This window comes from Amblyomma americanum, chromosome 5, assembly GCF_052857255.1.
Source record: "Amblyomma americanum isolate KBUSLIRL-KWMA chromosome 5, ASM5285725v1, whole genome shotgun sequence".
Classification (NCBI taxonomy): Eukaryota; Metazoa; Arthropoda; class Arachnida; order Ixodida; family Ixodidae; genus Amblyomma; species Amblyomma americanum.
The window spans coordinates 8,908,037-8,931,404 of NC_135501.1; the positions used below are offsets into that span (position 1 = coordinate 8,908,037).

At 47.2% G+C, this 23,368-nt stretch overlaps 1 protein-coding gene across 4 annotated transcripts in view; it reads right to left on the bottom strand.

Annotated features, from left to right (window-relative positions):
• Git (ARF GTPase-activating protein GIT1) overlaps nucleotides 1-23,368 on the bottom strand; it is a 359,911-nt gene that overhangs the window by 88,120 nt on the left and 248,423 nt on the right. For all 4 annotated transcript variants that reach the window (XM_077664585.1, XM_077664586.1, XM_077664588.1 and 1 more), the window contains one exon: nucleotides 15,659-15,768. In XM_077664585.1, the coding sequence (XP_077520711.1) occupies nucleotides 15,659-15,768 (110 nt within the window). The remainder of the gene's footprint in view (nucleotides 1-15,658; nucleotides 15,769-23,368) is intronic.

Here is a 23,368-nt window from a genome sequence, read left to right on the forward strand (position 1 = left end):
TCGTCATTAGTCGTTTCGTCACTTGTATTTCTCCAACCGCGTCAACCGAGTGGCGTCCGTCTTCACGAAGTTACATCCGTTTACCGTTTTGTGATTGCGTCCGGTGGTTCCCCCACTTTGAACGAAAAGTGCCTTGTCTTTGCGTGTGTTTGACAAGCGGTGTGGTGCGCACTCGGGCTGTGGACAACATGACCCCGCCAGTGCCGCCTGGTCCATCAAAGAAGCGTGTGAAGTATTCAACTAAACGCCGTGATCTTGCTGTCTAGCGTGTACAGTGAAAGCACAACTTAGGAGAAAATACAGGCGCAAATCATCACCAGCAAGAGAAATTTGGCGCAAGGTAAAATCAGTGACTTTTGCAAGGCGACTTCATCTCTATAAAGTGATTTTTTTTTGTACTTCACGGATTTTTCGGACTGCTCGATTATTCGGACCCTTTTTCAGGTCCCTTCGTGTCCGAAAAATTGGTGGGCGACTGTATGTCAGCCTGTTCATGAATACTTGTTTGCACATCAGGGGCTGTCAGGAAACGAACCGCAAAAAGGGAGAACTTGCCATCAAGTGTGCGGACTTGCTCCCACATAATTTTTGATGTAGTGGAACTGTTTATGGAAGATACATTAGCTTGTCATGAGGTTTTTTCGGCATTACGATACATCGAGCGTTGGCCCTCACCTTTTTAAAATTTGTTAGGTTTTCCTGTGTGAGGTATTGATAAAAATTCCCCAGGCTTTGTTTTGCTTCTTTTTTTGCTTCTCTACATTCCCGAGCATTGCATACCAGACCTTTTGATTCTTTTGCACCACTGCAAAAGTCTGGGGAATGGCTAGGTGAGCAGTGGCAATGATACATTTTTGTAGCATCTCATTTAATTTGTCAACATAAAGGCCGTCCGAAAATATTACCTCCAAAGCGGCGTTTTGTAGGAAGAGTGCCCAGTTGGCCATGGCAAACTTCCAATGCCGTGGTTTGGTTAAGGTGATTGATGGTGAGGATGTTAAGACTGATAATGACAGGAAGATCGGTCCACACAAACAGTATCAGTCCACACGAACTAAAAAGGGTTACAGAATATAATTATTTAGGATTAATATTCACTTCGGATTTGAGGTGGAACACGCACATCAATGAAGTATGTAGTAAGGCAAATAAAGTTCTGTGGGGACTCCGGCGCGGACTGTATAATGCAACTCCTGAAGTGAAAACCATAGCCTATGAGATGCTAATAAGGCCAATTATTGAATATTCTAAAATAATATGGGACGCACACACTGCAATTAACAGACATAAAATGGACAGCATTCAACGACTGGATTCAAGATTCATATTTAATAAATACCAGCGCAGGCAATCTCCTACTGAACTATGCAGGCGTGCAAACCTTCCACCCTTAGAACTAAGGACGAAGTTTGACCGATTAAAATTTTTATTTCTAATTATTCATAACCAGGTTAAGATTAGCTTACCTGAATTTTGTGTAATTTCTCCAGACCAACGCTCCAGACACAGGCACAGTTTATACATACAGCCACCGGTTACACGCAATGATACTTTCAAATACAGCTTTTTCCCAAGGGCGATTAGAGAATGGAATGAACTACCAGATTCAGTTGCCATATCATCATCTCTCAGTGCATTTACAGCTGGGTTCCCTTCCCTGACAAGATTGCGTCTATGTAGATTCTGTTTTCGGTGCGTATAATACGAGTGTCTTTTTTCCCTCACTTGTTCACTGTGTGCCACTTTTTTTTCATTTACTACCTCTGCTTTGCACTGTCGTTGTCTTTTTGTTGTTGACTTGGAGCGGGACTTTCCTTTTCTTTGTTGTATATATTTTTTCTCCACTCCTGTAAAAGCCCTTCTTGGGCTGACAGTATCAATAAACAAACAAACAAACAAACAAACAAACAAACAAACAAACAAACAAACAAGATGATCACTCCCATAAGGGTTGTAGTTGTATTAAAAGTGTTTCTAAACTGTGAAGTGTGACAGTTAGGTGAAGTTGGGTGTACATGAAACATACTGTTATGGTTTTAAAACGAAGGATGGTGACAGCAACTGCAGTGAAAGACTTGGTACTTTTTAAGAATGCTTGTTTTCTGTGGTCCTAGGTTATTCTCATTGAGACACAGTGCTACCGGAGAGAATGAGTTTAAAATATCTGTTACGCCAGTGTAGTTGTTTAAAAGTCTACGACAGTTCCAGTGAACTAGAAATGCCATTATTATAGACTAGTTGGGGATAAAGTTTAAAAACTAGGTTGGTGGTCTTTTGGACCTGTTATTATCCCTTCTTTTGCGCTTGACAGAGCTATGTCACCGCTGCAGCGGGGGCGAGGGAGGAGTTGTGTCCATCACCTCACGAGAGGTGCTGGAGGTGTGTGCGCTTCAGACCTCCCCTGACGGGGGGAAGTCCTGCGGGATGCCAACCCATGGACTCCTCTCTTTGGAGGTGGCAGAGCAGCCTTTGCTGTTCCTGCCTGGGGTGTGGATGGCCCTGCCATCGGCTCCGTGAAAGCGAAGTTGGATTTTGCTGTGAAGGAGAATGTGTTGGTAAGAGCAACTTGCCTTCTCACTTCTTTAAATGAAATGTTTTCCTTGGTCCTTATGCTGATTATTTCTTTTCCCTTTTTCTAGGACAGACACGCCCTGGAGTATGCAGCGTGGTCTCCTTCGCAGTTTGCACAGCGCAGGACTGCGTCACATTCCTCAGAATGGTGGTCCTTTGAAGCGCATTTTATGCAAGCTTTGAGCAGTTCTGTGAGCTGTGACCAAACCTCTGACAATTGAAGCATCTTCGTGCCTGACATTTCCTTTAACGCATCCTACTTCAATGCTTTCAGGTAATGTACTTGTGTCGAATGTGAGAACCAAGTGTTTTGTATCTATTTTTTTGTTGTCTTTCCGGATTCTTGATTCGGTACACATCTGTGACATTTTGGTACAAAGGCCTTCCAGCATTTCTTTTTCAGTTAGGTGTATGAAATCATTTTCAGATATGATGCCACAGACGGTGTTTAGGAGATTTGGATTTCTCCAATGAATACAATGTTTGTGATTTTTGAGTTCTGGACATTTTGTGATTTTGTTTGTGATTTTTGAGTTCTGGGCAGCAGCGGCAGCGACGGAAGGACGTGTGTTAATCTGCTGAATTTCTGCAACTTTGCAGTGTCCAAGGAACGCCGCTGTATTTTGCAAGCTCGTCTTCTGCAAGCAACTGCTGCAAATCAAGCTGAGGCGGGCTACAAGCGCATACGCAAGCCTTCTGATAGCTGGGTACAGCTGCACTTGGATTCACCGCCCCCAAGCCCGACGCCTTCTGACTGAACTTTCCTCTGGTGGTGTGCCGAGTGTCTCGCATCATTTTGGCAGCAGCGGCAGCGACGGAAGGACGTGTGTTAATCTGCTGAATTTCTGCAACTTTGCAGGTTGCTCAAAACTTTCTTGCTTTTATTAGCCTTGACCGAGCAGCTGTCGCTGCCTCGCTGCTGCCACTGTTCTCTGTAGTGTTGTGAAGTTCTTGATACGTTTCATGTAAACATGCCCCCAAATAATGAAAAAGAATGTTTGGCTTGCCATGGCGCTCTGCCTAGCACTGGTTTCTTGAGTTGTACCGAATGTGAGAACGACTATCATGTAGGGAAATGCTCCGGTGTAACTGCAGCTTTCTTCAAAACGAAGGAAGAATCGCTTCAGACAACATGGAAATGTCCAACATGCTCAACCGCAAGGCTGAGAGGAGCTAACGGCAGAAAATTGAGTACCGACTCTGACATTCTAATAGCTCTCGCCAGCATCAGTGCAAAGCTCGAGGCCTTAGGCCCACTGTCTGAAAAGGTTGATGGAATTGAATCCTCTGTTAATATGATGTCTTCAAAGTATGATGAAGTCCTTGAGGCACTGAAACGGCAAGATGAGGATATAAAGAAATTGAATAAGCGGGTTGACATGCTCGAGGAAAAAGACCACAGTGAAGAGGTGGCAAAGCTCCGCGAGGATTTAAATGAGCTAGAGTGGAGAAATAGGCGCCTCAACCTCGAAATTCATGGTCTTCCCGAGAAAGATGATGAAAACCTGCTCAATACTGTCAATGAAATTGCCCAGCAGATAAAGGTACCTGAGCTTACCGCAGAATCAATCGGGGCACTGCACTGGCTGCCCGCCAAACAAGGTAAAGCACCTGGAATAATTGTTCGTTTCCTCCGACAGAAAGACCGAGACTATTGGCTTTCACAGAGTAAAGCAGTGAAAAACATAAAAGATTCTGTGTTCATCACAGAAAATCTGACAAAGGGGAACAGAGAACTGTTGTACAAGACGAAACAATGGGCCAAAGTCTACAACTATAAGTTTGCCTGGCATCACAACGGCAAGATTTTGCTTCGCAAGGCAGAAGGTCTTTCCGCACAGGTCATACGGAGCGTAGACGATCTCTCAGAGCTTGAGTAATTCTTTTCCTCCATTCATAAAGAGTATTTAGAGGACCCTTATGCGTCATGTTTGAGCAATGTTTTAAACCAAATGACTTGTGTTCGCTTATCAAAGGAAGACCTGCATCAACCCTTACCTTCTTGCACCTGAATATGCAATCAGCCCGAAATAAGAGTGATGAATTTTGTGCATTTCTAGAACAATTTGACTTTGATTTCACAGTCATCATGATGACTGAAACGTGGTACAGTGACACCAGTGATGTGATGCATCTCAGTGGTTACAACCCATTAGTTATGAACCGTGAATGTAAGCGCGGCGGTGGTGTTTGTCTATATCTTAAATGTGGAAATGGCTATGAAATTATGAGTGACTTATCACTGTCTACTGATCATTATGAAGCTATTTGTGTAAAGAGTGGTAATTTTGTGTTCTCTGTCATGTATAGGCCACCCGAAGGTGACCTAAACAAGTTCTTTAGTTATTTAGATTTGGTGTTTTCCTCTGTAAATCAGTGTAACTACACAATGGTTCTTGGTGGTGACCTTAACATCGACATTCTCTCTTGCACCGTGAAACAAAAAGAGTTTTTAATGATCCTTGAGTCGCATTCATTTTACAACGTTGTAGGAACCCCTACACGCGTTACTGCAAATAGTGCAACGGCAATTGACTTATTTATTACTAATATTCTTGATAATAATATACTTAGTGGTACTATAACAGCAGCAATTAGTGATCATTTACCTATATTTCTGGTTGCCGATCAGAAACTTATACCCGCAAAAAATTGCATGCAAAGTTTTATCATTCAGGATGTTACAGAAAATACACTTCAGCTGTTTCGAAACGAAATAGCTATCACACGCTGGCATGACTTGCTATGTTACTCTTCGCCCAATGACGCATATGACCATTTTATTTCACTGTTTTCTTCCATATACAAGAAGTATTTTCCATATAAAGTAGTAAAGAAACCCAAACGTGCACGAAAGCCCTGGATGACTAATAAATTACTAAAAATGATAAAAGTTAAAACAAGGATGTATCACAATTTTCTTGAGAGTCGTGACCCTGAATTTCTAGAAGATTTTAGAAAATACCGGAACTTGTTAAATAAGTGTTTGAAGCGTGCAAAACGCGACTATTATGCACATCTATTTGACGGAATTACGGATTCTAGACAAGCAAGGAAGAAACTGAGTTCAATTCTACCTTCCAGGAATCAGACGAGAACTTTGGAATTAAAAATAGATGGCCAACAGTACGAGGGAAAAGCACTAGCAGAAAAATTCAATGATTATTTTCTCTCATTAGTCGAGAGTACTTACAACACTGACGCCCAGCGATATCTATCTGCCCCATTAGAACATTCCGTTTTTTTTAATCCTACTGACAAGTGTGAAGTCCTGAATTTATTCCATGCTTTGAAGAGAAGCAAATGCGAGGATATAGATGGAATAAAAATGCAGCCGGTTAGCTTTGTCATTGACCTTATTGCCCCATACCTAACCCATATTTACAACCTAGTTTTGTATACCGGTGTATTTCCAGAGAAACTTAAGACTGCTAAAGTGACAGTAGTGTACAAAAGTGGAGAATAAGATAACTTAGGGAATTATAGGCCAATATCAATATTACCAATATTTTCAAAACCACTAGAGAAAATCATCTTTATAAGACTCACAGGTTTCTTTGATGCTAACTCTGTTATTACATCATCGCAACATGGCTTCCGGACAGGTAGATCTATCTACTGAGACAGCTCTACTTCACCAAAAAGAATTAATTTTAGATAATATTGAAAGGAAGCTACTAACACTAGGACTATTTGTGGATTTCTCCAAGGCTTTTGACAGAATCAATCATAATATCCTACTAGACAAACTGTCTTGCTATGGTGTTCGTGGTATTTCTTTTAATTTGGTTCAAAGTTACTTGACAAATCGACATCAAGCAATATGTATAGGAAATGAAATGTCCTCATTACAAAAAAATTGGCATGGCGTACCTCAGGGGAGTATTCTCGGCCCACTGTTTTTCAATGCTTATATCAATGACCTTGTATCTCTAGATAGCACCATAAATTATGTTATATACGCCGACGACACCAGTACATTTTTTACAGGAAGCAATGCAAATGACCTTGTCAAATCCGCCAACCTATTCTTGGACAAACTATGTAAATGGTCAAGCGCTAATAACCTAAAGATAAACTGTTCCAAAACAAAAGCAGTTCTCTTTCAAGCTAAACAAACAAATGTTCGCATTAATCCACTGAAGTTCGATAATACTGAAATAGAATTTTCTTCATCAGCAAAATCCCTGGGTGTCGTTTTTGATGAAAACATGCTATGGGATTTTCACGCCGAAAACATACAAACTAAACTGTGCAAAGCATTAGGTATAATGAGAAAAGTACATTTTTTACCTGTCCCCCAAAAACTAATGCTTTATAACACGCTTTTTGCACCTCATCTATTATATTGTCATCTTGTTTGGGGTACTGGCACCAAGAAATCACTAAATAGATTGGTTACATTACAAAAAAATGCAGTTAGAGCCATTTCAAACTCTCCATATAATGCCCACACTTCCGACCTATTCCTTAAATACAAGATTACTAAAATTTCCACGCTTTATGAGCGCCAGTTGCTGGCATCTTTGAAATCTGAAATCCATAAAAATATAACAACATTACGAGCCGTTGCAAACTTGCAGATTAACATATCATCTCGCTCCACCCGCCACCATGAACATTGGCACGTTCCGCGATCACGTACTAACTACGGTCTCCAGATGATTCGAAACAGGCTGCCTAGTACACTTAACAAATATAAGCTAACGGAAGAGCAGCTGCGGGTTCTAAACAAGAAAAAATTATTCGATATTATTAACTAACCTGTACTGTTTAGATTTGAATGTATTTTTTAACTTATGCACTCATTCACTGTTTTTGCACTTATCTTGTTCGTATATTTTTTTCCATTTGTTCCTTGTTATTCTTCCCATCATATATATTTTATGTCCTTCTAAACTGTCGTGCTTGCTGCAATGTGGTTCGGGGAGACGGGGCCAGTCAAGCTGCCCTTGATGCAGCTTTTATCCAGTCACCCTCGCCACACATCGTACATGCCCTGTACTTGTTGTGGGAAATAAACTGAAACTGAACTGAAACTGAGTTCTAACAGCAAGTCTCCACTGGCCATTTTGGATATTTGTAGTCAGGGCCCAAGTTATCTGTTAGACATTTCGACACAAGGAATGGGGATAGAATTCTAGCTTGCCTTTCAGCTATTTAGCTGTGGAGTACATAGAATTTGGTGAATGCTGGCTTTTTTTTTTTTTCGGAAAAAAGTCTTCTACCCCGTTCTGCACTCTTTTCAATGTGTGATCGTGTTCGGATAGGAGTGGAGCCATAAAGATTATATATTTTCCGGCCATGGTGCCAGCCACCCACCATGGAGCCCTACAATGGGATGGGACAGGAACTTGCAAGCAAGTCCTGCCCACGCCAGCTGTACACCCCAACTATAACCCAATATGACGCAACTCAGGGTGGTTGGCCACACAAGGTTAACCCTCACCGCCAGGAAAACGGAAAAACCAAGAAGTGAGAAGGGGACAGGAGAGTTGTGAGAAAGGGGTAGGAAAGTGAAAGATAGAGGGGAGGACAGGAAAAGGCGACTGCCCATTTCCCCTGGTCGGGTCAGGCCAGACGTGCCGTGTACAGCTACAAAGCTGGGACCAAAGTGGTGCGTTGCCTTTGCCAAGGGGTCTTAAAGGTCCAAACACTTGGCATTGGCTCAACCACCAGGATCCCCTTTTCCCCAGACATGGCGATGCCAGGCACGGCTAGACGCAAGTGCTCGGGTCCGTGGTGACGCACTGTTCACCATCATCCCCCTGCGGGGATGTCCCTGCGGATGCTCGGGAACCCATGGTGTTGCCACTCACCAACGTCTGCAAGCTGCAGAATAACCAGAAGAGTAAGAATAGGGCGGAGTGCATATGGCACATTCTCTCAGATCATGAACGGCAGTTCAGTTCACCAATATCCCTCAAGAGAAAAGTGTACAACAGCAGTATCTTACCGGTACTCACCTATGGGGCAGAAACGTTGAGGCTAACAAAAAGGGCTCAGCTCAAGTTAAGAACAATGCAGCGAGCTATAGAAAGAAAATTATAGGGAGACCGGAAGCGGGCGGAGTGGGTGAGTGAAGAAATGCGGGTCAATGACACCCTAGTTGAAATCGAGAGAAAGAAATGGGCTCCGGCAATGCTTATACTGCGAAGGCAAGATAACTGCTGGTCTTTAAGGGTAATGGAGTGGATTCCAAGAGAAGGCAAACGTAGCAGGGGGCAGCAGAAAGTTAGCTGGGCGGATGAGATTAAGAAGTTTGCTGGCATACGGTGGGCATAGCTGGCAAAGGAGAGGGTTAATTGGATAGACCTGGGAGAGGCCTTTGCTCTGCAGTGGGCGTAGTCAGGTTGTTGATGATGATGACAACGACTATGCCACAGTCGCCTGCCTCTCTACCGATCTTCTTCCATCATTCACTTGAGCCAGCGGAGTTCGCAACCACACGTATTGCTCATCGCTATTGCACCTTCATTTGCATACACACATTTCCAATGCAGCGTGATTTTTCTTTGTCTTCATGCATGTCGGAGGACCCGTCAACAGCCTCCTTTCTCGGTGAATGTTCTCGGAGCGCAACCAACATCGCTCTATGGTCTGTGAAACAGCATGAAATGTACCTGACATGCGCACTTGTGAAAAGTTATGGATCCATTCCAAAAACTGGTGCTGCGGCTACCATGCCTTGATTCCCCTTTCCCGTCCAAAGTGGCCACACTTTCCAATTTTTGGACTGGCTTGCACATGGATGGAAGATGACGAAGAAAATCACATCGAAAGCATAGTGCAAGCGACTAGCAGTTCTACATGTGGGATATTAGGCTGCAGCGATGGCATAGTGACTTAATGCAGTGGCCAGCAGATCTGTTCGCGCCGCCGCAGGTTTGAATCCTACTTGTGGCCATAAAGTGTTTCATTTATTTTGTTCTTTATTTTATGTGTTGCATGGCCATGTCAAGTGGTTCCATAATGTCACACACACACACCAGTGACGAATCAGTGCCTGGCCATGTCATGTGACCCTGTGACATCGTCATCGTCACAACCATGAGTGAATTTTATGACCAACCAACCCATGTTTTTCCAGTGCACCTGCCAACTTCGCTATCTCATGTGGTCTCATGATGTCACACACACCCTGTTGACCAATCAGCACTCTGCCATGTCACGCGACCCTCTCAAGTCAACACTTCCTCAACCAATCAAGTCTCCATTAAAAAAGACTCAAGACCTGTACGTGCCTACTGATGGGGAGGCGGTTGAGGACTAAGCTTCCCGTCACTTCCGGAATGCCGGTTCCCCGCTTGCCAGACGCCACCAAACTCCGGAATTTTGAAGAAGAATACCGTGCGCAGCAGCGTTGAGACTACGACAAGCGACATGGCGTGCGTCAGCTTCCAATTTTTCTCAAGGGGGATGAAGTCTGGGGCACGGACCTGAAGAGCAAAGGGAATGTGCAGAGGCCCGCAGACGAGCCTCGGTCCTACATCGTGGACACTGGAGACGGCACAGTGTGGCTCAATCGGACGCACCTTGTTCCTTTTCCCAAGTCTGGGAGAGGAGGTGAAGACAACGAGGCATCAGGAGATGAAGACAGCGATTCATCTGTGCATACAGATGCAAGACAGATGTAGACGAGAAGTTCTCTGGGAGAATCACATGCAGCATGTGTGGACACCTCTTCGCACCATCACACAAGGAGTGGATGCTGTGTAATTCCGCCCAAGAGACTCTCATATATGTTTCAGGGGAGATGTTGTAGGCAGTAGCCTAGCCACTGCATGTGGCTAGGCCGAGAACGCGCCTGACTGCGCGATCATGTGAGGCACGCTGTGTCTGTCGCACGAGCTCGTTCTGGTCCCGGGCCAGTGTTCGCCTGCCCGGGCAATAAACTGGTCACTGGTCCGGCTTTCCTCAACTCAACACTCATGGCAGACTTTATTCAGAAAAAACACACATTTATACCTTTATGAATGCCAAATCATTGTCTAAAGCGCACATGCCAGCTACCTTCTTTCTTTTTTATACAACTTGATTGATATATCTCTTAGGCAGTCATCCCCTGAACCCTCAATGAAAAAATCCTCTGCCAGCTCACGTGCTGTCTGGTCACAACTACGCCTTAAGATTTTGGTTCTAGCCAGCAAAGGCCGGCATGGCTTACCAGACGTCACCAAAGAGCATGCGCCGCAATGTAAGGGCAAATGGGACCCTTTCAGATTCTTCATCGAAAGCTGGTGGTCCCCCAGTCGATTGTTTATACGACGGCCCGTTTGGCCCATGTATAGTTTTCCGCATGTCAGGGGGATCTCATATGCAACCCCCACTGAACACCCGCCAAACTTAGTGGCGTGATGCTTTGTGCATCTCGCACGCATCTTTCCACGGCGACAACCTGGGGGTACACAGAGGCCAACTTGCGCGGTGCAGGAAAAACCACCGGCCCACCGTAGCGATTGGCTGCATTCTTGAGGTTGTGGGACACCCTATGAATATAGGGGACAACCGCCGGTCTGATCATTGGTCGACCACCACCTTCATGGGGTGTTCCAGCCTTCAATCTTTGCAGAAGCTTCTCTGCCACAGCGACCATGACCGACAAAGGAAAGCCATCCTTCAGGAACCTACCAACCTGATTGTTGAGGCTGTCATTGACCGGGCGAACACGACTTTTGCAAGGCTTCCTTCAGGCACAACATGCCAATGGCATGTTTTACCACCTTAGAAACATCTTCATTCTCATCAGCCCGACTACACCCACTGCAGGGCACAGGCCTCTCTCATGCCTCTCCAATTAACCCTGTCCTTTGCCAGCTGCGCCCACCGTATGCCCGCAGACTTCGCAATCTAATCCGCCCACCTAACCTTCTGCCACCCCCTGCTACGCTTGCCTTCTCTTGGAGTCCTTGATACTAGTGAGTCGCACCGACCAAAAATTAAGATGAAATGACGTTTCGGCTCCCACATGGGAGCCTTGTTCACAATGAGGCAAAACGTTGCGGTGGTGCCTTTTTTATGCGGCGTATATGCGATCCCAGGCATCTCGCGTAGACAGGTGGCAAATTCCCGTCATTTCGATTGATAGTATGCGCTGTTGTTTGGATGATCAGCGACTCAAGATAGAGCCGTGATTTCCTGTCTCTTTCTTTGGCGACCACACGTGCCTTTGCCCAGTTGATAATGTGGCTTGCAGATACTGAATGCTCGGCAAGCGCATTTTGTTCTGCGCGCCGGTTCTTCACGTCATTCTTATGTTAACGTAATCTGCGTGCAAAATCTCCTGTTTCGCCTATGTATACTGATGGGCAGTCGGCACATGGAACCTGATAAACAACGCCAGGGAATCTTTCTTTCTTAAGCTCGTCCTTGACATTGACAAGTTGGCTTCTCAGTTTTTGAGATGGCACATGAGCAGTGTGCACACCATATGAACGTAAGATACGCGCAAGTGCACCACTGATGCCTGGGACGTATGGGAGAGCCGTTCGCTTTTCTGTGCTTTCGGCTGGCTGCATCCTAGGGCGGTCAAGTTTTCGCTGCATGGAGTCGATGATGTGCACCAGGCAACCACAGGTCGTCAAATCACGTCGTATGTGTTTTGATTCAGCCGCTTGGTCTTCCCGCCTGGAACATACTTTCATGCGTCGGAGGAGCGATGAAACAACCGAACGTTTTTGGCAATCTGGGTGAATTGACCTGTAACTGAGGTAACGGCCGGTATGTGTAGGTTTCCGGTAAACGCTGAAATGTAATCTAGAGGAATCTCTTGTGACAAAGAGATCCAAAAATGGGAGACGGCCATCGATTTCTTCTTCCACGGTGAACTGTATGGCTGGCTCTATGCTGTTCAGTTGTACAATAAAATCTTTCAATGCTTCCCTCTTCATCACGCAAAAGCAGTCATCCACGTACCTTAGGAAAACTTTGGGGGCAGGCGTGAATGCAGCGAGCGCGCGGCCTTCGATTTCTTCCATGGTCAGATTTGCGACTGTGACGGAGATGGAAGCTCCCATCGCAGCACCGTGGATCTGCTAGTAAGGGACGTTCTCAAAGGTGAAATAGGTGTTTGTCAGGCAAAAACGGAGAAGTCGAGTCAGGTCTGGAACGTCGATAAGGGTCCTTTCAGGTAGCGTTGGGTCGGATTCAAGGGCAGCAGTGCAGACTTTCACGAAAAGGTCCACTGGAACACTTGTGAAAAGGAATTTTACGTCGAAAGATACCATTATTTCACCGGTTTCCACTACCAGGTGTCGAACTTTTTCGATGAAGTCCATCCCGACCAGACGGGATTCCGTCAGACCCTTGACTACAAGCATTCTCTTGGAGTCCACTCCGTTGTCCTTAAGGACGAGCGGTTGTCTTGCCTTCGCATTGCATGCCCTGCCCAAGCACATTTCTTCTTCTTGATTTCGACTATGATCTCAAGAACCCGCGTTTCTTCCCTCGCCAACTCTGTTCGCATCTGGTCTCTTAACATCTTGGAATGTGCAGATCCGAATGGCAACTGGTTTTTTCGGGCTCATAGTGGGTAGATCCAACACGTGTTATCTGGTGTTCAGGTGAGGTTAATATCTAAAAACTGCAATTTATTATGACCAGGTAGTTCGTAGGTGAAGATTAAACCCATGCCGTGCTGTTTAAAGACCTATATAGTCTCTTGCACGGAGTCCGTGTGTGTCAAACCGGGTTGCTCTTTAAAAAAAATCAAATAGTCGTCCAGCTACCTAAAAACCTAAGAACTATCTTATCGTCTAAATAGCACACCAGAACATGATCAATATTGGCCAAGAAAATGTCAGTCGGAGTAGGTGCTGCACAAAACACGATAAAAATGTAATACCCCGCGAGGGGTCTTTAAGGTAATAAAATGAAATGAAATGAAATGAAAATGCCCTGACATTGAACATGTCCCTGGTTGTCAAACGTTACAAAAGTTGACTGAAGATAAAATTCAAAGAGCGTCATGAAATTGGCCTGGGTTAACCCGCTTCTGTTCTGAAATTCTATGACACCGTTATCTTCGATGCAAGACATAACGGCCCGAAATAGGGCATCGTGCGGTATAGAAAAGAATAGGTTTTCTATGTCAAACGAGACTGCGTAATCCAGAGATGAGGAACCCTGTAGGAATGAGACCACATCACTTGAGCTCTTTAGTATAAATGGGTCTTTTATAACCAAAGTCTTGAAACACTTCTGGAGAAAAGTGCATTTCACTTTGCCATGTACCCCTTCCGCTCCCAATGCGCCATAAGGGCTTATCATTTTTTTGCGCCTTCACAGTAAAAAAACAGTTCTAAGCTATTACACTTAGAGCTATTGAAAGATCTCGACAGTCTACCCAAAGCCTAGTCCTTACACAGTTCTGTTGCTTGAGCCTTTACCTTGGATATCTTCACCTTCTTGGGAATAAAGTTCTTTCTGACAGCTTCCGTAGCCTTGCCGTGATATATCCCCGATGGCAGAACGGCAAATCCTCCCTCTATGTCTGCCTGCAGAAGCACCAGCTCATGTTCTCTGAAAAAAGAGACAACTTCTTCGACGGCCCTTTCCAAATTTAACAATCTTCGGCCCGAGAAAACTTGAGGCCTGGTGGCAGTCCACAGCAGGCAGTCAACACCATCAAGTAAACACCTTTCACGGTCACTTGCTTTGCGCGCCACTTGCCGATTCAACGACAGCAACTCGTGTGCTGGCACGAGTTTGCTGTTTACTGTATCGATCTGCACATTCTAAACGGTAAAACGCGCCATAGGCATGTTGTACCTGAAGGAAGCCTTGCAAAAGTCGTGTTCGCCCGGTCAATGACAGCCTCAACAATCAGGTTGGTAGATTACTGAAGGATGGCTTTCCTTTGTCGGTCATGGTCGCTGTGGCAGAAAAGCTTCTGCAAAGATTGAAGGCTGGAACACCCCATGAAGGTGGTGGTCGACCAATGATCAGACCGGCGGTTGTCCCCTATATTCATAGGGTGTCCCACAACCTCAAGAATGCAGCCAATCGCTACGGTGTGCCGGTGGTTTTTTCTGCATCGCGCTGAGTACCCCCAGATCGTCACCATGGAAAGATGCGTGCGAGATGCACAAAGCATCACGCCACTAAGTTTGGCAGGTGTTCGGTGGGGGTTGTGTATGAGATCCCCCTGACATGCGGAAAAGTATACATGGGCCAAACGGGCCGTCGTATAAACGATCGACTGGGGGAGCACCAGCTTTCGATAAAGAATGGGAAAGGGTCCCATTTGCCCTTACATTGCGGTGCATGCTCTTTGGTGATGTCTGGTAATCCATGCCGCCCTTTGCTGGCTAGAACCAAAATCTTGAGGCGTAGTTGTGACCAGACAGCACGTGAGCTGGCAGAGGATTTTTTCGTTGAGGGTTCAGGGGATGACTGCCTAAGAGATATATCAATCAAGTTGTATAAAAAAGAAAAAAGGTTGCTGGCATGTGCGCTTTAGGCAATGATTTGGCACTCATAAAGGTGTTTTTTTTTTTTAATGAAGTCAGTCGCGAGTATGCGCCTGTCCTTGTGCTCTTCTCGTCCGTGTCTTTTCTATCGCATTTCCCTCGCTTAAGTGGTAAAACTTTACAGGTCCGAAGAGTGCTCGTGCATTCATATAACGTAAAAAGTTTGCCACGGAAGTTCACATTGCGACGTTCATTCTTGTCTATTTACTGCAAACTTCGGGACATAGGAATGAATGCAGAGCGATAGTCACGTTCGTTATAAGTGGACTTCAATGGACCTTAACCTTTTGAAACGGCAGCAACATCTAAGGCTATGTCTGCCTCGATAGTCGGCGCACAGCACTGTCCAATTCGAAAGCAGCAAGTTTAGAGAAATTTGGCGCTATTTTCAAGATGTTTATCAGGGTGGCACAGCTTATTTGGTTTGGTGCAGCTTGGCGTAATGGTGGGGTCACTGCCAATTAAGTGTCCTGTGCTAGCTGCGGCCACACTATCCTCACGAAATTCTTAATCTCATCCGCCCCCTTCTCTTGGAATCCACTCTGCTACCATTAAGGGCCATCTTGCCTTCACATTACATGCCCTGCCCACTGCTACTATAAGTGATGAGCACTGACCGGAAAGTCATAGATGCTAGTCTTGGCAGTTGCTGATGCCTTGGCCAGGTGGCGCCACTCACACATGGATTGTGGTCTTGGGCTGCGCTGCGCCTGGGGGGACGATGACCCTGCACACAGTGCGCAGCTTTGATTTGGTAACACTCCCGTTGACTAATCGGACAGCTAAACCAAGGGTGTTTGAAGCTGCTCTCATTGCATCCAGAAACTGACACATGAAACCCAGATAATGATACCAGTTGGAAATCTTGGCTCCAAAATGTCGCAGTGGCCACTTTATGGGGATGGATGGAAGAGAGGAGCTTTCCCTTTGAAGGTGGTAGTCGCTCCTTTTTTGTGCCAAAGCACTATTCCAATGGGGTAAGCCTTGTGATGTCTGTGCCAAGTGAAATAAATAAATAAAAAGAAATTAAATAAATATTGCTGTGTCTGGGAGCCCATGGTGGCGTGAACAGTTCAGCAGCGTTGGCCGCTGCGTGATGGTACTAGGCTGTTGCCACAGGTGATCACGCCTCGGGTTAACACACTCTCACAAAGCACCTCCTTCATCAACTAATACTGCTACCAAGCTGATATTCATGCTTTGAGCTATGTGGTGGTAGCGACAGAGAGGTATGCACTGCGTGCATTGGCATGGGCAACACTGTGGCAGAAACATGGACTACAGTAATAATGCGTTGGCGTTAGCTGTGGAAACCCGGCACTGGAGCATAGCCCGCCGGCGGACATTGGGGAACATGGCATTGACGATGAAAAAGTTGCAAGTTTGAGCTTGGCGCATGACAGTCTTAGCTGCTTATGTGCCGTTAAACCCAACACAACACACAAAAAGTTGGAAGACACACATAACTGGCTCCCTGGGTCGGTGGACACCTCAACTGCACTTTCAGGTAAGCGGTCCACATGCAAAAAACAGTGCTTTTGCACAATATTTCCTGCTTAGCAATGCTAAACTGCCAGCCATATTTTTAATATTTTGTTAATAGTCATATAAATCGGTCTATAAATAAGCCACTAAATTTGCCACATCAGCTCTTAGGAACGCACTTCAAAGATTGTGCACCCATTGTGTCCCTACCAGCTTCCAGATGCAATTCGAACGGTTGACCCAAACTAGGTTCCCCAAGTCGCTCCTCGCTAGCTTGGTGGAAAAATTTATGCGAGAGCTGTGCCAAATCCATTGCACTAACATCACCTCAGATCGGCCCAGAATAGCAGTCATTTCGTACATCCACAAAGTCAGCCATCGACTCGAGAAAACTGGGAGTTCGGGTAGCCTTTTTGGTGCCCAACAAATAAGGAGGCATCTGCAAGAAAGTTAATCAAGATGATCAGCCCCCCAAAAAAATGCATGATAGAGCACAGACTTCCTTTTTTTGAACCCAGGCATGACCTCGGTCGTCTACGAGATACTGCTATCATGTGGAGCATCCCATAATGGACAGACGGGAAGATGCATCAACATTGCAACTCGCTTGAGACTGGCACAGGCAGCAACCTGCCTGCTCACTGTAAGAAATGCTCCTGCCTGCCAGCCTTTGATAGGATAAAGATTTTAAGGTGATATCCCGAAAAACGCACACGAGAAATACATGAAGCATACCTGTCAGCAGTCTGTCCATAGACGTAATAACCAAAGAGAAAGCCTATCTTGAAAAGAAGAGATCTTTCTTCCTTAGAACATTTTTAGCCTGTAACCTAAACTTCTAACCACTTCTCTCTTTTACTTGACCTGCACTTCCGCATCATCATCTTCAGTGGTTGGTGCTGCTCCTGCTGCGTAAGGCCACCGCTGCTGCTACAGTAGGCCCCCCGCTAGTGAAGGAGTCCGCTGAAGCTGGGAGCCGGAAAGATGCTTTCCGCTTCTGAGGAGTGGCAGGGAAAGATGGCAGAGAAGGGCAGCCGACCGGTTGGGGCAGAGGAAGCACACCTGAAGGTCCAGTGGGCGGGGCATCCTCTGTGAAGGCTGGCTTCAAGCGGTCGATTGAAATGGTGTCAGTGCGCCCATGAATGTCGACGATGAAGAACTTCTATGTTCTTTCGAGTACACGGAAGGGGCCATCGTAGGGGTGCTGAAGCGACTTGCAGACAGTCTCGGTGAACAAAGACGTGCGTGCAAGTCGTGAGTTTAGATGAAACATGTGAAGATGGTCGAGACTGGCGTCGGAGATGTGGCGCTCTGAGATGCCGGCAAAAATAGTGGAGCTGCGTCACGTAATCGGTAGGGTAGGGACTTGTAGACGAATCGGGAGATTAGAAAAATTCAGCAGGAAGACGCAGGGGTGAGCCGAAGACAAGTTCTGCCGGAGTGCAACGAAGATCTTGTTTCAGTGTAGCACGGAGGCTGAGCAGAATCAGTGGTAGGGAGGCAGTGCAGTGGGTGGTGTCGTTGGGCTTTGAGGGATGTTTTTAGCGAACGAGGGAAGCGTTCGATCATACCGTTGGCGATGGGATGGTAAGCAGTAGTTCTAATTCGGGAAGTTCCAAGCCATAAGGTTATTAAAAAGTGAAGATTCAAACTGGGCGCCATGGTCAGTGGTGATGGTCGAGGGAACCCCGCACCGGGAGACCCAGCCGGTGACGAAGGTTCTGGCGATGGTGTCACTGGTGGCATCAGGCAGAGGGAACACTTCATGCCAGCGAGTAAACCGATCGATGCAAGTTAAGAAGATATGACTGTCCAGCAGAATGTGGCCAGGGACCCAAGATGTCGATGTGGATGCTGTCAAAACAGACTGACGGCGGAGGGAACGAGCCGAAGGGAGAGGTCGTGTGCCGCTGAGTTTTAGACTGCTGGCAAGCCAGGCAGGCACGGACCCAGGCGCGCGTGTCCTTGCTGATGCCGGGCCAGACGTAACGTTATGTGAGAAGATACTGCGTGGCACGAATTCCAGGATGGGACAGGCCGTGAAGGGCATCGAAGAGATGATGACGAAAGGCAGAGGGCACCAAAGGGCGTGGAGTGGTGGCTGAAGTGTTGCAGATGATGGGGACGGGGCATGAAGGAAGGAGAATTTCATGGAGAACCAGCGAACCAGGGTCCTTGCGAAGGTCCATAACTTCCGAGTCATGTTGCTGTGCTTTTGCAAGGGCGGCAAAATTGGATTCGGTGATGGAGCAGCAGAGGCAAGGGAAGCAGTAACACGTGACAGAGCATCCGCCGGGGCATTGTGACGAATTTCAAGGGGCGAGAATTTACCGCTCGCCGATTTGATGGCAAAAATAAGTGGTTTGTGGTCGGTGAATATGTGGAACTGCCAACATTCTAAGAGGTGCTTGAAATGCCGCAGTGACATGCACATGGCAAGAAGTTCATGGCCGAAAGTACTGTAGCGGCTTTCGGCAGCGGAAAGCTTGCGGGAGAGAAAAGATAGAGGGCTCCAGGGTGTAGCACAGCTCCAACGCCGGAGTCGAAGGCGTGGGTCATGAAGCGTAGGGGTGCATCAGGGCGCGGATGGGCAAGGAAAGTGAGGTCGGCTAGTTTCGCTTTGGTGGCCTGGAAAGAATCCAGAGCAGCTGAAGACCATGTCAGCTGTGCGGAGTTTGTCTTCTTGCCTTGAAGCATGTCCATCAGTGGTTTGAGGAGTGCAGTACAGTGAGGGATGAAGCGGCGATAAAAATTGATAAGGCCGAGAAATTCACGGAGCTTGCGGATAGAGGCAGGCTGAGGAGTCTTGAATGGCCTGGACTTTTGATGGGAGAGGCCGGATGCCGAAACTGTTGACACGGTGGCCAAGGAAGTCGAGCTCGGACTTGCCAAATTCATATTTTTTCTCTGTTGATGATCATGCCATAATCAGAGAAACATTAAAAAAGCTGCCGGAGGTGTTGCAAGTGCTGCTCCGTGTCACGGCTGAATACAAGGAGGTCATCGATGTAGGCCATGCAGAAAGGTAGACCCCGTATAACTGTATCCACGAAGCGTTGAAATGTCTGGCCAGAGTTACGGAGGCCAAATGGCATGCAGAGGTATTCGAAGAGGCCGAATGGCGTAATGATTGCAGTTTTGGGTACATCGGATGGTTCTACAAGGATTTGGTGGTAGGTCTTGACAAGATCGATTTTATAGAAAATTGTGGCGCCAATCCGCGATGTGAGGTAGGGGATAGTGGTCCGGAACAGTAGCATTGTTGAGGGCGCGGTAATCGCCACAGGGTCGCCAGTCCCGTGGTGATTTCTTCAGTACCATGTGTAGAGGGGACGCCCATGGGCTAGATGAAGGTCGGATAATGACGAGCTCCAGCATGTGTTCGAATTTGTTGCGGGCGATCTGTAAACGGTCTGGAGCAAGGCGACGGGCTCTAGCGTGTGTGGGAGGGCCAGTGGTCACAATGTGATCCGTGACCTGGTGTTTGACGGGCAATAAGAAGTCGGAAGAACAGAGCAGGGGAGGGTATTAATCCAGGAGGATCTCGTAGGCCAACTGGTGTGGGCTGGGTATACTGGCAAGCGGTTCTCAAAGACGGAGACCCTGAACAGACAGGTTTGTCGCAGTGTCAACGAGACACTTGCTGAGCATGTTGACCAGCAGGTTGTAGTGGCGCAAAAAATCAGCTCCAAGGATTGGGAAATGTACATCCGCGATGAGGAAAACCCATCGGAACACACGACGGAGGCCAAAATTGCGGGTGAGGTTTGCGGCTTGCAGTGACGGGCCAGTGCGGCGAGAAGGTGATGATGTAATGCTGCAGGGGAGGACGCTCATCTCTGCTCCAGTGTCGACGAGAAAACGGAGGCCTGAGATGTGGTCGCGAATGAAGAATAAGCGGCTGGTCTCCGGGGTGACACTACTTGCCGTTTCTAGTGGTGCCGTGAGAAGTTTCCCTGGAAGCGACAGGGAGGGGTACACCGGCAGCATTGCGGTGATAACAGCACTTGCTGGTTTGAAGAGGTGGATAGCACTACGTCGGCAAGGTGAGGTTTGGTGACGGGAAGGTGAGAGAGAGCGGGAGGTCGAAAGGGCGGTGATTTAGTCGGAGAGACGTGCGATCTGGGCATGGAAGTCGTCATGGAGGCTCTGAGGGTCCATGCGGGAGGGAAGAGATGATGGCGGTGTGGGAGGCTGCGAGACTGCGCCGAGAGAAATTGTGGAGTAGGAAAAGTCCATGATGGAGTCCGCCAGCTCAATGAGCTTCTCCAAAGACAACCCCTGGGCGGGCACAAGCACCAGGTGGACCGACGACAGCAAGCGCTAAAGAAGAAACTCATGCAGGAAGGCTTGGTCGAAGGTGGCAGCCTTGTTGCACACGAGCTGCTGGAGCCGCCGTAGCAACTGTGTTGGTTTTGTAGTCCCCCGGTTCTTCGGAGGAGATGAGCTGCTGCAGGCGGCGATGTTCCGAGACGGCTGTTCGCTTGATGAGCTCAGCAGCCAACGTGTCAAATGGGGCCGAGGCGGGCGGAGTTATGAGGAGGTCGCAGACTTCGGCGGCAATCTCAGGTGGTAGCGACGTAGCTACGTGATGAAATTTCTGCGCCTGGGTAGTGATGCGGCCAATAGTGAACTGGCTGTTGACTTGAGTGAGCCAGAGTTGAGGATTGGCCATCGAGAACTGGGGAAGGCGAAGGGACAGCGCAGTGACTGCGCTGGAGGGTCCGCCACCGGGCATGGCGGAGGCGTCGTCGGCGTTGGCCATGTTGGGAGCAGGTGTTCGGGCGGACATCTGGAGTCACCAGTTTGTCGCACCAATCAGTATGAGGCCGGCATGATGAAGGAAATGATTGATTTACTGGCTGAAATGCTAGAATGTATGACGGCATGAAGTCGAACAGTGCATGGCCCCGGCACAAGAGCGCTCAATTCGGCGTCATCATTTTCGGCGGCTGGTGCTGCTCCTGCTGCGTAAGGCTGCTGCTGCTGCTAAACACTCACTCAAAGACATCGCCACTGGGCGCACCGAAGATGATTGCTTGTTGCGGCAACCTAGGCAGGAGAAATGACGGATGCGTTCCCCCTGCAAAATGGCCATGCAGGGAAGAAAGTAGGCAACAAGGTAGGGACGGCCAATCAGCGCCCGAAACGGTGCTGATTCGCGTGATCAGATTCGTTTGTGTGGTTCTTCCAGTGCACCAAAACTGCGCGCTCATGACGTGCCGTTCGTTGTTTGTGCAGTGAAGCCTCCTCACACGCGATGCTGTCGCTTGTAAGGGGTGTGACGCAGTAGTGGTAGAGCTCCAGCGCTTGCCCACCTTGAACATTGCCGGGGAGGCCCTCACCAGTTTTGTTTGAGCAGTTCTGCTTCGATGCTCCCGACAGTATGGATGCAATAAAGCATATATGAAAATGTAAAAAAAAATAATGATCACTGTCAAGCCGCTCTGATCTCAAAAGCAAGTGACCGTTGTCCAGCCTTTCACCAAACAAATATACAGTGATGCAATTGGTTCTTGTTAGTTTTTCGGGATCATTTGTTAATTTGAACAATTTTTCAGTCCCCTCAAATTCAAATTAATGAGCTCTTACGGGCATTAGAAGATAGCCCGTTATACTTCGTGGCACGGACCAGGACATCTTTTTTTCCCAATTCTTGTTCTTAGTCCCACCATAGTATTAGGCATTAGAACAATCAATCCCTTCCAAGTCTTTCTAAAGTTGGTGATCTTTTTTTTTTCAGCAGAGCCCGGTGATAAGAATTATCGGTTACCCTATAACAATGGCATTTCCATGGTGCTTCAATATTGTTGTAAGTGCGTTTGACTCTACATCTTTAGCAATTCCTAAATAGTTCTTTCCAGCTTTGCCAGAGGCAGGATTGGCACTTGTTAAACACCCACACCCAAAATTCAGGGTAGAGCTTCGGTGGGTGCTGGCTCACTCTTGGAGGCTGCTGATTTGATTTGCTGGGCTCAGGACAGTTTCAATCCGGGCTTCGAGGGAGCAGGCGCCCACCTTTGCACAGCTCACGCAAATGCTCCGTTGGACTTACCCCACCCCTCCCTTACCCTCCCTGATCCCGCCATCCTGCTCTCCTCTATGCGCTGCCATCAACAAAGGGGACCAAACTCACTGTCTGTCCTCTGCTCTCTTCAAAAGATAAACGTTATTGGTGCACAGCATCTTGGCACACTGCATCTGAGGAACGCACAATGAAAAGCTAATGCTTTATAGAATAAGTTAATTCTCAATGACAAATTGAGAATTAACTTTTTTAGTTAGTTAAATGACAAAATAGATGCAGCGATGGCGTAGAGGTAGAGCATCCGCCTCACAAGCAAGAGGACCGGGGTTTGAATCCTGGTGCCATGCAATTCTCCACTGGGTTTCAAAAAAAAAATAATAAATCCGCGTGTCGACGGAATTGTATAACCAGGCCTGGAGTGCGGCCTGATCTCGGTGACCAGAACCGACAACGCACTCTCTCACCAGAGCAGGATTTGGCCACCCTGGTGTAGCACTTGGCCACAACCTTCTATGATCAAACCAATTAACCCTCGGCCCTCAGTCCCCAGCGGCTGCGGAGCAACTGACCACGGCGGCGGTCAGACCTGTGACGCAGTGGAGGGTGCTAAGAATCTCTGGCCATTGGAATCTGAACCTGGCAGTGTTTAACGCTAGAACTTTATCTAGTGAGGCTAGCCTAGCAGTGCTGTTCGAGGAACTAGCGGGAATTAAATGGGATGTGATAGGGCTTAGCGAAGTTAGGAGGACAGGTGAGGCGTATACAGTACTAAAGGACGGGCACATACTGTGCTATCACGGATTAGAGGATAGAC